This window comes from Elaeis guineensis, chromosome 2, assembly GCF_000442705.2.
Source record: "Elaeis guineensis isolate ETL-2024a chromosome 2, EG11, whole genome shotgun sequence".
NCBI classification, from domain to species: domain Eukaryota; kingdom Viridiplantae; phylum Streptophyta; class Magnoliopsida; order Arecales; family Arecaceae; genus Elaeis; species Elaeis guineensis.
Window position 1 is genome coordinate 76,947,197 of NC_025994.2, and position 18,050 is coordinate 76,965,246.

General features: G+C 41.2%; 1 protein-coding gene across 1 annotated transcript in view; it reads left to right on the forward strand.

Moving 5' to 3' along the window:
- Positions 1-7,347: 7,347 nt before the first annotated feature.
- LOC105058280 (CSC1-like protein HYP1) overlaps positions 7,348-18,050 on the forward strand; it is a 74,228-nt gene continuing 63,525 nt past the window's right edge. The window contains exons 1-2 of the mRNA XM_073251144.1: positions 7,348-7,405; positions 7,523-7,618. Of these exons, the coding sequence (XP_073107245.1) occupies positions 7,348-7,405; positions 7,523-7,618 (154 nt within the window). The remainder of the gene's footprint in view (positions 7,406-7,522; positions 7,619-18,050) is intronic.

Below are 18,050 nucleotides of genomic sequence, written 5' to 3' on the forward strand. Positions count from 1 at the left end.
GAAATTAGAATGAGAGTAAGACTCCTTTCAATTAAATAGATGAAATGGAAGTTATCCATTTCTATTGCTATTTTAAAGTCTAACTTTCTCTAACCAAACATGCTCTTGGTTGATTGGTTATGGATCGTAAAGTTATCAAATCAGCACTTATGAATTTCTCACATTCCAAAAATAGTAGTTATTGCTACAGATTCCTAGTTCTGATCAGAGAAGCTGAGTTGGCTGAGAATCACGAGCATTACGAGACCTACAAAATAAATTCTGATCAGAGTTGACTCCGATGGAGATTCTTTGATGCTCAAGTTAGGAAGCTAGAACAGACGAAAAGGAGTGCGAGAGGAAGAGAGGGTGCAATTATGCGTACCTGGAGGGTTTCTTGTTTACCTTTATTTATAGAGAGATGAGAGCCATAGGAGAAAAGTGATAGAAGACCATTTCGGCCTTTCTGACCGTACTACTGTATGATGTCTGGTCTGAATTTTGGTAGTGGACGTCATCTTATTCGACAATTAATCAACTACTCTCGAAGAGGCATGATTTGATGTGTCCTCATCCGACGCACAGCCAGCCATTAGAGTGGCATGGTCAGATGTGAAGTGACGTGACTTAATGGGACCACATGGGGTTCAATCTTTCCAAATATGGTTGCCAGCAATAGTTAAAAGGAATGTAGCCGGTGATTGGAGGCAAGGATAAGAGGGGGATCCTCTGGTTGGGGACAATGCTGGGGTCAGGACCTTTCTAGGATTGGCATTCGATATCCCGTATCATCCTGATGCTAGTGGCTAAAAATCTCGATTGAAGCTAAAATCGACAGCCAAAGCCAAACTTAGTGGCTAAAGTTAGGATCAACGACCAAAGCAAGGGTTGGTGGCTGAAGCAAGAATCGGTGGCCATAATGGGAATGGCAGAGTCTGTCATTTAAAGAGTGAGGATCGATGAGGTCCAAAGTGAGATCCTTCACTACTTCATTATGTACCGAATGACTTCAATGTAGTTTTTTTATATTTTTGAGATGACATATCTACTACTGGGATTGTACTCATTTATCTCCGATCAGTTTGTGGCGACGACCTTGCATACTTCATCACAGGTCCCCCTCGACATGTGTCTTTGATATGGGTGATATATCACCCCCCAACACATGCCCCCTACTCCCAAGTTCGAATCATAGAGAGTTCAGATGAAGGGAGTACATTGATCCATGGCTGTCGATGACATGCCCCTATCTCAACTGCAATGATGCGTCTGTGCTTTTTCGAAGAAAGGAAGAGTCATGTCAAGGGTTAATCATGATCGAGAAAAATGGGATAGTTTTATGAGACTTCAAGGATGGTGCACTTCATTTTAGGCATAGCCCATAAATGAGCCATCTGTCGGCTTCTATAGGCCAATGAGGGTGAGTCAGTTGTCAACCATCCGAGGATCAAGGGGATTCGATATTTGGACCGTACTAACATTTTTGTGCCATAAAAAAGGATCACATTCTCTTCCTAACTTATGCTTCCAGAGTTCTCTTTCTCCCCCTAAACAAGTTTTCGATTTTCTCCAAGCTTTTTTAGAAGCTCTTCCTCCGACAGTCTCCTTCAGTATCCTTGGTTTGCTGGTGACCTCCAACGATGACTTTCTCTGGACAACTATCCTCATTTCTCACACAATCATAGTGGTTTTCCTTGCTCCCCTACAGATTTTTTGATTTCTCTCCTTTTTCTGTCGGTTCTTCTTGACTCCCTCTCTATTTTCTTTATTCCTTCATCTCTCTCCTTTTCCTTTTTCCACCCTTCCATGGCTGATTCTGAGGGCTCCGGTGAGAGTTGATCTTCCAGATCCTCCTCTTCTTCGGGGGAAAATCCTATTGGTTTCGATGTCAGATACGAAGTCGAACCATCTTTCATGCCCGGTACCACTGGATCCGTGTTGGACTCAGGAGATCTGAGTCTGATATAGGCTCAATACAGGATTCCTTCTTCATACGAGTTGGAGTCTCTTGGGCCTAGTGGTAGGATCGATGATCCTCCCCCTAATAAGATCGGCTTATACAAAGAAGCATTTCGTGTCGGACTTATGTTGCCCATCCATCCCGTCATTGTAGAATCTTCCGCTTCTTCAACATATTCCTTTGCTCCGTCATTCCAAATTCCTTCCATTTCATCATCAACTTGGTTGCCATTTGCATCCTGATCGAAGTCCAACCATCAATTCCTCTCTTCTGATCCTTCTGCTGTTGGGAAGGATTTCTCACGAGTGCGAAATACGGATCCCCCCACCCAAGATCGCAAATACTAGTGATGATGTCGATACCTCAATAGGAAGCAAGAAGAGAGATGCACAAAAATATAATCAAATACATGGATCAGCACAATACTTATCTCCACAAGACATGCAAGCTTCACTATGAGATAAAATAAATATAAGAAGAGATTACACCCTCTCAACACTCATATATCAATCTCTCTCTCAACAAGAAGCATAAAAAGATTCTTATAATGCTCTCAAAATCCCCCAAGGAGACTCTTTAACTACTGCTAGCCTCTCTACTCACGCTCCTAGCCACTCCCACTAACCCACAAGCCATCAAGCCCCTTAAAAAATCCTAAATTTATGTCCTATTAAGATTTTTGGCCCAAATCACATCCAAAATCACTTGATCAAGTCTGCATGCCTTCCTGACCATTCGATCGTGTAAAACACAGCACTTGGATCGTATAGACCATGATAAAGATTGCCTCACCACATGTGGACCCATCTCATGCATCTTGGCCGCACATGCTTGCGGGCCGAGTGCCTACGGGTCGGGTCTGCAGGCCTAGTCTGTAGGAACCTATGGACTTTTCTACTATGGATTAAATTTCGAGGCATCAAAATCTAATAATCTCCATCTCGACTCAACATTTGGCCTCCACATAACTTTGAGAGCTTCTAAATAATCTCACCCCCATACCCTGGGGCAAATACCTAACTGCTCAAAGATGGGTAAACATAGAAGTCGAAGCAGGTCACTCGATCCCATCTCCATCATACGCTGAGATTTGTCTGACCTGAGATCTGCTCAGGGTAGCCTCCTGTAGCAATAAGAACTTTACCCTGCGACGTCACTTGTCATCTTTCCGAGTCTCCCGTCTCGCATCCAATCCACCTATACCTAGAGCTCCACCTAACTCTAAGCTCCCATTAACTCCTGAAACTCCACCTCGCACTGAGCTTCCTATCAAGAGTTAGTATCCTTTATACCTCTTTTCCTTCAACATAATCCTACTGTCATACAAAATCTTCAGGATTCCATCATCAGCTCTCCATCTATAGCTACTTAAATCTAATCTGCTCAGTAAAATCAGATTACTCCTGAAATTAGGTATGTATCAGACCTCACCTAATTTTTTCACTGCTCCATCATTAGTCTATAAGCTGACAGTCCCAATACCCTTGATTGCACAACTCGATCCATTCGATAGATGAATAGTACCCTCACTGCTCTCTAGAGAGTCAAACAGTTTCTCTCTGTAACAAACATAATGTGAAAATGTAGAATCTAAAATCCACTGTAGGGAAGAAGTAGATATCTCATCAGATACCAGAAGAACATCATCACTTTCTTCTGTATCACTATCTTGGATCGCCACCATAGTAACTTTCATCCGATCTCTGAGCTATAAGCAATCTCTGACTCAATACTCCAACTCATCGTACCAATAACATCTGATCTTGCTGAAGTTCCTCAACTTAGATCTGAACCGTCCATCTTACGATCCTTTATCGTTTCATCCTTTGCTGCCACCACCACCTTTAGTCACTACCAAAGCTGAGTCGCCATCTGAACTCCAAGCTCGATTCTCTCGCTTGAGAATCTCATTCTAGAGAAGTACAAAAGTGACATCATTCATCTTGATGGTGCTCTTTTCCACAATAATAGTAGTCATCAAAGACTCAAAAGAAAGGAGAAGCGATGAAAGCAAGACCAATACTCTATTTTTCTCCTTAATCTTCTCACCAATGCTGAGGAGATCAGTGAGAATCTTTTGAAAGTTACTGAGATATTCCTGCATGCTTTGCCCCTCACTCATCCGTAATTAATAGAACTACTTTCAAAGGAAGAGAGCATTGGTGAGTGACTTCACTTTGTACATCTCCTCGAGCTTCATCCACATCACCATTAGAAAAGTCTCACTAAGTAAATAGATCACCACATCATCCATCATGTACAAGTAGATCATACTCACCACCTGCATCTGAAGCCGCCCCCAATCCTTCTTCTCCATAGTAGTCAGTTTCTCTTCGCACAAAAGAGCATCAATCAATCCTTGTTGGATGAGCACATCCTTCACCCTCGCTTGCCATAGAAAGAAATTGCTCTTCCCATCATACCAGTTGATCTTTATCTTGATTGAACATATTCTTTTCATCTTCTTCAATCTCGATCAACACCGCCATAATATGGACAACCGCATACTCTGATACCACTTGTTAGAAAGGATCCCTCACGAGTGCAGAATACGGATCCCCCCACCCAAGATCGCAAACACTGATAATGATGTCGATACCACAATAGGAAGAAAGAAGAGAGTGCACAAAAATACAATCAAATATGTGAATTAGTACAAGATTTACCTCCACAGGGCATGCAAGCTTCACTATGAGGAAAAATAAATACAAGAGAAGATCACACCCTCTCAACCCTCATATATCAAAATCTCTCTCAATAAGAAGCACAAAAAAATCCTTACAATGCTCTCAAAATCTCCCAAGAAGACTTTTTGGCCGCTGCTAGCCTCTTTGCTCATGCTTTAAGCTGTTCTCACTTATCCACAGGCCGTTAGGCCCCTTAAAAAATTCTAAAACCATGTCCTATTAGGATTCTAGATACAAATCGCATCCAAAAAACCATCTAATCAAGCCCGCACGCCTTCCTAACCGTTCGATCATGCAAAACACAGCACCTAGATCATGTAGACTGTGACAAAGACTGCCTTGCTATGCATGGACTGCACGTTGTGCTATCCTGGACTATGCAGTGGACTACACATCTCGCATGTCTGGGCCATGCGCTACAATGCATTTGCAGGCCTGGTCTGTGGGAACCTGTGATTTTTCTGCTATGGATCAAATTTTGAGATACCAAAAACTAACATCTATACTATAAAGAGATGTACCACAGATTGATGGTACATCTCTCCTCCTGTGGTATATCTCTCCTCCAAGAGGGGTCCCTACTTTGATAGAGGGGGCCCCTTCTTCAATTCATGGGTGAAAAGATCGATTTTTGTTCATTTCGGATCCTTCCATCGAGAGTCTTAGATTTTTCTACTAGGATCGATCGAGGAATTCTATTTTTCAGATCCCAAAATTGGAAAGAAAGAATACAGAATGCTCTAAAATTTTATGGAGGTATAAGATTCTTCCTCTAAAGGAACTGTTGTCAGAGTAGATCCTCTTTCATGTCGGTCTCAATCCGACCGATCCCAAAAATCATTTAGTAGTTTTTTGATGTTTATCTTCTTTTTTTCTCTCTCTTTTTTTTTTTGACTTATTCCAGCTTGTTGCAGATATGAGGCCCAAAGAGCTTGATGTGCTAAAGAGGAAGAATGTGCAGAAGAAGAAGAAGGCATCCTCATTAGCTGCTGCCAGGGCCCAGAAGAAACAAAGGCCCTCCAAAGTTGGTCAAAGAGAGGTGCTCCCTCTGGCTTCTTCCACCTAGGTGAGAGCTATATCAGCTCGATCCAATCTTATCCCCCGATGCCGATAGCTCTCTCTGTCCCTTGATCGAGGGGACCTCTGCTCAGGCTGATCAGTCGAGCCCAAACTCCACCAAGGCATCTATCGGGTGCAGAGAGGGTGCATCCTCATTTCCCATGGATGCGACCCTTGAGGATTGGAAGACTACTCACTGCACGATCGAAGGAATGCTCCTTGACACCGATCTGGATAGGATCGAGCAGTAGAGCATCGGAAGATGACAAAGGGAGGCTGTGACCTCCTTCATTTGGATGAGTCCTTTTTCTTCTCTTTTCTTCTTCTTTTTTTTATTGATAGTTGACTCTTTCTTTTCTTAGATATAGCTAGGCCATCACATCGCTACCTTCATCAACTCACTGAGTCAAAGACCATCGAAGCTCAAAAGAAGATGGAAGCTATGGAGACCAATGCTTGGTCAAGGATTGAGTCAACTGAGGCCAAAGCTAAGTGCCTAAAAGAGGTGCTAGACAAGGTCAAAGCTACCAAGGCAAAAGCCGAGACCGACCTGGTCGTAGAGAAGAAAAAGCGACGAACAGCCCAGGCCAAGGCCATAAAGGCCAAGAAGAAGGCAAAGAGCCAAATTTCTGAGGCCGGGTGTTTGGTAGTTGAAGCCTTTTGGGAGTTGAAAGAATTCTCCTGAATGAAGGTGGAGTTTGATCAGGAAGCTTACACTGTCGGTCAAGATGACTGCCATAGCAAGATAGCGACAGGCTTCCCGGACTTGGACCTGGCCTTCCTAGATGGAGGAGAAGAAGAAGAAAGAGCCATGGAAGATCAGGTCCTGACCTTACTATAGTTAGAGAATGGCCAAGGTCTGGTCCAGCACCAGGGGATGTGCCAACATCCACCACCACCAAGCTTCCTCACTGTCGAAGCCTACTGAAGCTACCCCAAGTTCCTCCACCAATCCTCAGGCCGAGGTTGTTAACATTTGAGTTTTGTACTTCTTTTTTTTATTTTTCTATCGATATAATGACCATCTTTACATTAATAATAAAAAAAATAATTTTTTACCTCCTTCTTTGACTTGTAGTTATTATGATGTGTTTGTCTCAATCTAGCCGATGTAAATATTGCTTTGATCCCTCATTTGTAATGATAGCCATGCCAATTCGGCCTCGAGTCAAAGCCCTCAAAAAGAGATCGGGAAGGCCAAAAAGGAGGCAGCCGAAGCAGGATAAAAACTCAAAAATGAAGGAGGAATGTGAGAAGGCTTCAATAGAAATAAACTGCTTGAGGGTATGCTCCAAGCAAACTCACAAGGAGCATCTCATGGAACTAAAAAGTATGACAAGCTCATCTGGGTAGCGAGTGAAGCCAGATGAGGCACGATCGCAAAGGCCATTCTTTGTCGAGAGGGGCTTCAAGACACCTAGGATAAGGTCTCCGAGCTAAAATACGCCATTGCATCATCCAGAATCGTCGAAGAAGTCAGGTGGGGTTTGACTGATAGGATAAGTTGACTTCAAGATGAGCTTCGTTCGACTTAAGGGATGATCGATGATCTCAGTCGAGTGATCAATAAGGAGAGATCAACAGTCATCGAGCTTCAAAGTGAACTTGCTTTATTTCGAAAGGCTAACGACGACCTCCTTTGGTTCATAAGAGAGATCGGAGATGGTGGATCTCCAGATCAAGTTGGCAGATAGGGTGGCAACAGGGAGGTTCGCCGAAGGCAAGATCAAGTGCTAAAAGTCCCTACTTGCTATCATCTGACTTGAGACGACCCTCCGAACCAGGAAGGCATCCATTGTAGCCTTTGAAGTTGGTTTTGGACAATGCAATATTCAAGTTACCCAACTCTTCCTCAAAGTGGATGTCAGCCTTCTCGAGATACCTGATGTTGGTGACACCACTTCTGAATGTCTGTTCATCGAGGATGCTCCAGGTTTGCAATGCATCGAAGCTCCATCAGCCTTCGACAGATCTCCTATGTAGTTGATATATGTATATTTTATTTTTTATTATTTTTTTGGTCACTTATCTTTCGTGACTTTACTTTTGTAATTGAACAAGTTTATTAATGAAATATTTTTAAATTGAAGTCTTTTGTTTCACCTGTTCCTTTCCTTTTCTTTGGCTCATTTACTTGGATGGCCTAAACTTTTATATTTTTTGACTTTGTATTGGAGATGGCCAAGGGCCAAAGCCCCCAAGCATGGCTAATTGAGATATATGAGATTTTCGAGGGTTCTCATAGATTACCCCTTAGTCTCTGAGACCTTCGGTCCATACTATTGGGATTGATAAGCCTCGAAAGGAGGTCCTTGTAGATTAGCCTTCCGAAGGTTCTTTATTCTTCATGCAGCTTGAGTTGATGGGCCCTGATGATCCTTTTAGGTTAGTCCTCCGAAGGTCTTCTTTGGGTTAGCCTTCCTTTTCCATGCGACTAAGGTCTTTTGACACTCGACTCGTTGAAAAGCAAGGGATCTTTGAGGATCCTAAATAGGTTAGCCCTTGCTTCTTGATCACCGTACTTTTCAACCCATGTAGGTTGGATTGGCGGGTACTGGAGATCCTTTTGGGTTAGCCCCCCAGAGGTCCTCTTTGAGTTAGCCTTCACTTCTTGATCAGTCGAGGTCTTCATAACCTCTACTCGTTGAAGAAGAGGGGCCTTCAAGGGTCCTCTTTGGGTTATCCTTCGCTTCTCGATCAACCGAGGTCTTCTTAGCCTCTACTCATTGAAGAACGAGGGGCCTTCAAAGGTCCTCTTTGAGTGACCCCACGCTTCTCAACTGTCGAGGCCTTTATCAAAAATTGAGGGGAGAGTGACAGTGTCCTGAAAAAGGATCATTTTATTGAGAGATAATTAATACATTATTCATAATACATCCGAAGGTTTTATCAATTCCATGGCTGAGGTAAGGATGTCTTATCCAATTGCATTAGACGATAGGTTCCAGATTTAATAACTTCGTCTACCTGATAGGGGCCTTCCTATTTTGGTGATAACTTTTCTCGTTCGATAGGTTGCGATACTTTGGCACATCGTAAGACTAGATCATCGATTTTGAATTTCTTACATTGGATGTGAGAGTTGTAGTATCATGCCACCCTATGCTGGTAGGCTATCATTCTCACTTGTGCCTTCTTTCGAACTTCTTCAAGCAGATCTAAATTGACTCGGAGCAACTCTATATTATTTTGATCGTCGTAATTCTCGATCCACAGAGATGGGAGTCCAAATTCCATCAAGATGACTGCTTTCATTTCAAAAGGATGGCTGAAAAGAGTCTCCCCCGTGAGCATCCTCTGGGTGGTTCAATTAGCTCAAAGCATATTATGGAGCTTATCCACCCACAACCCTTTGGCTTGATCTAACCTAATCTTTAATTCTTGCAAAAAGGTGTGATTAGTAACTTCAACTTCTCCATTGACCCATGGGTGCCCTACCGATGTGAAGTGATAAAATATGCCAAGGCTTTGACAGAATTTGACAAATCTAAAATCAGAGAACTAGCAGCCATTATTTGTGATCAACACCCGTGGGAGACCAAAACGGCAAATGATAAACTTCTAGACAAAGTCCTTTATTTTGACTGCAATGATATTAGTGAGAGGTTCAGCTTCTATCCACTTCGTAAAGTAGTCGATAGCTATAAGCAAAAATTTTTTCTGGCCTGATGCCTATCAAAAAAGCTCCAAGATGTCCATCTCCCATTGCACAAACGGCCAAGGGGTGCTGATCGGGATTAGCAGAATGACTAGTTGGTGTTGGATGTTAGTGTTCTGCTAGAATCAATCATAGCACTAGGTGAAGCTAGCTGTATCTTGTTGCATCGTGGGTCAGTAGTATCCTAGCCAAAGTATCTTGTAGACCAACAATCTACCACCCAAGTAATTTTCACATATACCCACATGTACTTCCCATATGGTATAGCCTGCTTCAGAAGGGTGAAGACATATGAGGAGAGGAAGGGAGAAAGATCATTTGCAGAGCTTGCCTTCGTGGAGGACATAACGAAGGGCTTAATATTTGATTTTTCATGCCTCTTTTGAATCTGGGGATAGTGTCTCATCCCGTTGAAAGTAGATGAAGGGGTTCACCTAACTCGATTCGTCATCAATCTGCAGGATGAAAACAGATTCTTCAGTACTAGGTTTCTTCAAAATTTTAAAGAATGATCTTCGGGATAGGTCCTTTAGCACTGAAGTGTCCAATTTAGACAGTAGATTAGCTCTCAAGTTTTCTAACTGGGACACCAACTGAATGTCAAAGTTAGTGAACACCAAGGCATCTTTTGGACATACTTCTTCATATTCTCCTCTCGTGCTTTGTAGTCTTCCTTTACTTATCCCATCACCAGTTGATAATCAGTGTAGATCCTCAACTTCTGCACTCCAAGCTCTTTTGCAATTCTCAGTCCAGCGATGAGAGCTTCATATTCAGCCTCGTTGTTAGTGGCTAGAAAGTCGAACCATAAGGCATACTTCATAACAAATCCTTCTAATCCAAGGAGTAATAGGCATGCTCCTGATCCCACAAAGCTGGATGATCCATCCATGTGCACCACCCAAGATCCATCCGATTCTCCAGAGGAGCCTTGCTTAACAGGTTGGTCTCAACCTAGACTAGTTTGGGCCTTTCTTGGTCCTCTAGGATGGTATATTCTATGCTAAAGTCCATCAAGATCTGGACTTTAATAGAGGGTCGAGGTTTAAACTCCACTCCAAACTCTACAAACTCAATTGCCCACTTAGCCAATTGACCGGAGGTGTCAGGCCGATGCAAGGCCATCTTTAGTGATTGATCAGTTAAGATTATAGTAGCATGTGCTTGGAAATAGGAATGAAGCCTTTGAACTGCAATAAAGAGGGTGAAGATAAGCTTCTCTAGCTCGATGTACCTAGTCTCGACATTATAACGAGTTCTACTGACATAATAAATGGGCTTCTAAACCTTGTCTTGTTCCCGAACTAGTACGATGCTTATGGCAACTAGAGAGACTGCCAGGTATACATAGAGTTCTTCATCCGACTTTGGCTTGCTGAGGAGTGGTCGAGAAGATGAGGTAGTTTTTCAACTCCTCAAATGTGTGCTGGCATTCTTCGGTCCATTGAAAATTCTTTGATTGCTTCAGGACTCAAAAAAAAAGAAGGCATCACTCGGCCAATCTGGAGATAAATCTATTCAGTGCTGCCACTTAGACTTGATAATTATACCTGATCTGACCCGACCCTAATGGATCGGGTTGGTCAACATGTTGATCGGGTTTTGACCTAACCCGACTCGAACACAATAAATTTATATCTCGGGTCAGGTTGAGTTCAGGTAGTGGCCGCCCCTACACATTATCCAATCCGATCTTATGTATATATATTATTTAAATGTGGGCTAATTATATTAAATGTGAATCTTATGGCCTTTAAGCTTGGTTAAGGTCTCGAGGGCTGAAAAGTGATAGTGGACTATTGTTCAATACTTCTATCTTAATTTAACAAATCTCATTTAGATGGGATGAATATCTGATCGGATAATCCGATACCTGATCGAATAGGGTATGGATAAAGAAAGTGTTGACCCGTCAGGTCACGAGTCGGATTCGAATCAAAATGCTGGGATATCGGATTGGATTCAGATCGATCCAAACCTGCACCTAACCTGACCCATTGCTAAGCTTACTGCCACTCTACCAATAAGGTGCTGAAGCTCCTTTACAATCCTTGATGAGTTCATCTCTTATATAGCCCGGATTTTTTTTAGTATTAGCTTTTATCCCTCGGCTTGACAACATAAATCTCAAAAACTTATCCAAAGTGACTCCGAAAGTATATTTCACTAGGTTTAGCTTCATTTAATACTTTTAAGGTATGACGAAGGTCTTTTCGAGGTCTTCAATGTGGGTTTGGCGAGGTCCTACTTTTAACAAGCATGTTGTCTATATAGACTTCCATATTTCTCTCAATTTGGCCCTAGAAGATCTTGTTCATGAGGCACTGATAAGTTACACCTGTATTTTTAGGCCAAAGAGCATAATCCTATAACAAAAGAGGCCTCGATTAGTAACAAAGATAGTTTTCTCCGCATCTTCTAACGCCATCCAAATTTGGTTATATCCGAAGAAGGTGTCCATGAAGATAAAGAGTTCATGCCCCAAGTAGCATCTACCAATTGATCGATTAGAGTTAGTGGATAGCTGTTCTTTGGACATACTTTGTTCTAATCAGTAAAGTCGATGCAGATGCATCACTTGTCATTCACCTTCTTCACAAGAACCATATTTGTGATCCAATCATGGTAAGTCATTTTTCGGATGAAGTTAGCATCGAGCAGTTTGTCTACTTCTTCGGCTATCATCTTTTGTCGCTCAGATGCGAAGCTTCTCTTTTTTTTGTTTGATAGATCGATAGGTTGGTTTAATGCCTAATCGATGTGTTATTATCATTGGATCGATGCCCAGCATATCGATTGGGGTCCAGATGAATATGTCTGCATTCTCCTGCAAGAAGAAAAACGAGACATTTTTTAGTTACTTGATCTAAGTTTGACCCAATCTGGATTATATGCTCCTTGTTTCCATCATTCAGTAGGATCATCTCGAGGTCTTCCATCGGTTCTCCATATTTTTTAGTCATTATGGGTGTGCAATCTGTCAGCCGGATACACCTCAAAAGGTCTTACACCATGGAGCACGATGGTGTAACACTGTCAGGCCAGGGCCGAATCTCTCTGAACCTCACCAACCCCAAACTTAGTTAGAAACTTTATTTTCAAGTAGTATGTAGATACTATAGCTTGAAGCGCATTAAGTCCGAGATGTCCGATGATGGCATTGTAAGCCGATGGTGCCTGAACTAAAAGGAAGTCAACCCATCTGTGGATCATCGAAGGGCTCGTCCAGCGACCACTTATAGGGTAATAACTCCTTCGATGGATATTCTGTTACTGATGAACCCCACATAGGGGGCGTCTAGTCACCCTAGCTACTTAGAAGGTATGTCCATTTTAGAGAAAGATTCATAAAATAATACATCAGCTGAACTTTCATTATCAACTAATATGTGGCGTACATCATAGTTTTTTATGTTAAGAGATATAACCACTGCATCGTTATGCGAGAATTGAACTCCTTGTGCATCTTCTTCAATGAAAACAATGGGCTCTTCAGTTCTCCACCTCTTGAAAGGTTTGGCAATTCTCATTATCCCGCCGGCATGATGCCTCCTAGTTATAATGTTAATTACTCCAACTAGGGGCCGATCTTCAAAGGGTTCTCCTTGTCATGGTTTAGGCTGTTAGGGCTCTCTTTGCCATTTGTCGCATTGTTCACACCGATGCCTAATGAGCCTATCCAAGTACTTGCGGTGAACAAGCTACTCAATCTCATCTTGGAGTTGAATGCATTCCTTCATATCATGGCTGTGGTAGAGATAGTACCTATGTAGATTATGCTAACTCGGTCTTGCTTTCATCCTCCTTATCCTGGGCAGTTGTTCAGCACATGAGTTTGGGGAGTGGTCAGCGGAGTGTAGTTTGTGAATTTTCTTGGTGGAGACGCACATCGCCCCCCTCTAAAAGGGGCTCTTCTACCAATGGTTCTGTGGAGAGATTCAAGACCTCTAATGTCTGGATGGAGATTGAGAGCACCGTCAATTCTTTCCATGGTCCTTGAGCAGAGACTTCTTAATTTCTTCTTCTTTCTTTTCTTCAACGCTCGCACTCGTCGGGGGCTCATTCTCAAAAGCTTCATCCATCCATGCATACTTCTCTATCCGAGCTAACATCTCAGTGAAGTCACGGGGGTAGGTCTATTGAAGACCATTTTTCAGGAGTCCACCCTGTAGGATAGTCATGGTGATTTGCTGATGCAGATTGCGAATGTCTAGCATAGCTACATTGAAATGGCTGAGGTAGGATCGCAGCGACTCTCCTTTTGCTTGATATTAATCAGTCAATCCCGATCCTTTACACTATCTTCTATTGCTGACGAAATGAATCATGAACAAATGACTCATCTGGTCAAACAAATGAATGGTCTTGGGCTTCAGACTCGAGTACCAATGCTAAGCCACACCTTTTAGAGTAGATAAAAAGGCTCAGCATAGAGTGGCATTGGCGGCTTTATAGAGAAGCATCACGATTTTAAAGTTCTCCAAGTGGTCTATGGGATCGGTAACCCCATCGTAGCTCTCCAGCTATGACATCTTGAAGTAGCTGGGGAGTGGATCTTACATGATTTGGGTGCTAAATGGTGGATTGGTTTTATAGCCATTGTCTCACACCAGAGCCTGGTTATAAAGGACTTCAATCTGTTGGTTCATGTTCTAAAGTCTGTAGTCAATTTTCGCATCTTGGGTAATATATGCTTCTAAATACAATGAGTGGGATTGGCCTGAGGTGGAGTCATGTCCAGAGCGAGGACTCGAGGATCATCGATCCTCCGCTCTAGCTCTCAGGGGTGGTTTTATCAAGTCTATCCTCTCAACTCAGGGCCTGCGAAGGGATCTAAAGTTGTCTGATGTGGAGCGGCCTATAGTGCGGGATTGTTTCACTACATTATTTAGATAGCAGCAACCAAATTTCGACCTATTGGACTAACAAGTTGAACTGCTTCACATTGACCACCACTCCCAATGGGGGTGGGGCCTCCGAAGGCATCACCAAAGCCTGTTGATTGGCAAAATTTTTCATCGAGCAGAGTTGACAGCATTGGAATGGTGATGCTCCTTTGTGCGGCGCCATGGTGTGGACCTCTCGCTCCTCCTTAAAGATGGATTGTGTTGGCTCTTCTCTAACGCTAATCTATTGCTGTAGATTTCTAGCTCCGATCGAAGTGGCTGAAGTTGGTCGAAAATTACGGGCACAACAGACCTACAAAAATAAGTCCTGAACGACATTGGCTCAAATGGAAACCCTCCGACGGACAAGTCAGAAAGTTGGAACAGATGAGAAAGAGTGCGAAAGGGAGAGAGGGCATGATTGTGCATACTTGAAGGGTCTCTTTTATATCTCTATTTATAAAGGGATGAGAGCCATGGGAGAAAAGTGATGGAAGACCGTTCTGGCCTTTCTGATCGTACAACTCTATGATGTTTGGTCTGGATTTTAGCGACGAACGTCACCTTATCCAAGACTCTGTCAACTGCTCTTAGAGGAGCATGATTTGACATATCCTCACCTAGCACACAGCCAGCTATTAGAGTGGCATGGTCAGATGTAAGTGATGTGACTTGATGAGATTGCAAGAGGGTTAATCTTTCCAAATATGGCAGCCAATAATAGTTGAAGGGAATGCAGCCTGTGGCTAGAGATAAGGATCGACGAGGATCCTCTAGTTAGAGACAATGCTCGGGTCAGGACCATTCTAGGATTGGCATCCAATATCCGGATGCCATTCTAGTGGCTAAGGACCTACAATTGAAGCTAAAATCGACAGCCAAAGCCACGCTTAGCGGCCGAAGTTAGGATTGACGACCAAAGTAAGGGTTGGCAGTGAAAGCTAGGATCGGCAGCTATAATGGAAACGGCAAGGTCTGCCAATTAAAGAGTGAGGATCGGTGAGGTTCGAAGTGAGATCTTCACTGCTTCATTATATACCGAATGACTTCAGCATAGCTTTTCACCATTCTAGGATAATATATATCTATCACTATAATAGTACTCATTTATCTCCGATCGGTACTATGGTGACAATCTTACATACTTCGTCACGGGTCCTCCCTAGCATGTGTCTTCAGCATGGATGACATATGACCCCCCAACAATAGTCATGGTGGTAGATCTGAAGAAATTTCATGTTTGGATGAATCTGAGATTTGTAGGATGTCATAATCTACTAGCATGATAGATCTAGGCCAAAAAGTAAAAGCTAGAAAGTTATTTAAAAGCATACAAATCTAGTGTCTCTATCTCAACAGCCGCTCATGCTATACACTAGTCAAAACCATTTACTTTGAAGTATTTGAAATTCTAATTAAATCTATGATACTAGCTGAGGTAAAATCATTGGATCCAAGCAAATTCCAATAACCAATATACATGCCATTTAGTGTTACCATAATTACTTTTTCGCTTAAAATTTTTTTAAAAAAATCACGATATGTACAATTAGATTAAGCTTGTTACAATTTAGATAAATACTTTATTAATTTGATCTCCTAATTCAAGATATTTTTTTGTGTGTTGAATCAAATACAAATTCATATTCAAACTATGAAAGTGCATGTGCTGAAATCCAAATTCGAGCCTAGACTTCTTCTTGCAAGTTTATAATTAGTTAAGCCCCATAATTCTATTGACTTATATTTTTTTTGAGCAATTCACTATCCTCTTTAATCATAAGTCCATCGTCCTCGACCTATACTGTCAAGAAAGGAACTCGAGAAGCATATGTTTTTTGGATTTGGAAACAATATCTTCCAACATTTTTAATATGTAATGCGAAAAGTCCATGAGCATGGCCATATGAGATTGAATGAGGATTTTTCACCAGATGGTGCTTTTCATAAACTCAACACATGATGCATGCTTGTAGGGAGACAAGTTTAACTGATGAGCATTTGGCACTGAATCATTCAACATTACCAAATGTATTAGTTAATAAAAAATATATATGATATGATAAAGCTTGATATATCAAAAAGCAAAAAGATAGGATAAAACTTCATGAATATCTTGTGTCCAATTGTGTTTTGAACCATGAGGCTAAATGCAAGATTTTCACATGCTGCCATCCTTTTCCTCTCATAGTTTCCTGTTTGCATAATATTCCATAATTACTTAATAAAACCTATCCTTAATTGATATTTTTAGTTCTATTTTGGGTAAAGATGGGAAGACACATAAGAGTCACAGTAGTAGTAGCTACAGAGAGACAAAAGAACAATGTAAAAAAAAACTACATCTACTAGAGAAGAACACCTATAGCATCTGCTCGTAGAATGCTTTGAAACTGAACAAGAATCAGTCCAGATTTGGTGATTAATATGTCATAATGAATCCCTTGAGTAGCATTCCAATTTATTGTTGTATTGCCATTAGTAATGAAAAATTGCAGCTATTACTTTCAATATGCAAGGTCTTGTGAAAAAATATTTCAACTAAAATAATCTTATGCAGCGAAAATGTTAGCAATACATATCTCCAACCATTATTGTTTAAGTATTTATATAGAGTTTATCCACAAAGAAACTTGAAGTAGAAGGAGTCTTCTAATTTATAACTCTGTATTAGCCATTTACTGATAGATCTCATAGGCTTTTTTAATAGGCTAGGCTAAAGATCCTTATCAGATAACTAAAATGTCAATGGTGTCTTTCCATCAAAAAAACTACCTCAAACATAACTAGTGTTAGTGGGTAGTTATATATCACCCAAAAATATCTGATAACAAAACTCTATATGTAGGCTACAAAATAATGTATCCAACATTCTCCCACTTGGTCCATATAATGTTGTCAGATAATTCTTATAAGTGACAGTTAACTAATAGTATGGCCATGATATTTTATTGTCACTCAATTAATCAGCTAGTTATTATACTAATCTATTAAAAACTAGGTAAGCAGCATGTGTAAATTTTAAAATTTTTGAAATACGCAGTGAAAAATAAAATGGGTTAAACTCTTTAACCCCACATGCAAAAGATCAAATCTAATCCTACCCAAGTTCAAAAAAAATACATATATATACAATCTGAAATTTAAAAATAAATATGAGATTAGATCTCATTACCTTGGTACGGGTAGATATTCATCATTTCTGATGATCACAGATTCGTAGACGCTCGAGCCGCATACATGTCTGACCTTTACGGATATCCATCGGGATCAATCTCGAACTGATTTTTTCTCGTAGAAGACTCTTCTTCCCAAAAAAAAATTTTAGTCTTGAGCATTTTGATCAACTCCTTGATCTGGACTGCGGGATCAACTCCTTAATCAGCAGCCTTTTTCTTCTTCTCCTCGATCTTCACTCTTGAAGACAAAGCAGCATATGTGAAAAAAGAGAACGCCCAACTCTTGGATGTGGAAGAGAAGAGAGAGAAGAGAGGAGGCATGGAGAAGGGGGAGAGAGAGAACTTTAACCAAAAATTAATTTAGCTAGAAATCTTAGAGAGTTACTCTTTATATATGTTGCTCCTAGATTGATTTTGATGATCACAAAGCAGATTGAAGGAATACAAATAATTTTAAAATGAAAAAGTCCTTATGCTCTTCAAGGGCAAAATCATAATTTTACTAAAATCCTGATTTGATAGTACCATTTGTAGAACAAATGATTTGAAATCTATTGGTAAAAATTTTATTGTGTTTGGACTTATATTTTTGAAGTTATGAAGGTTTGAAGTGCATGAGTCGACTCATGAGTCAACTCATGG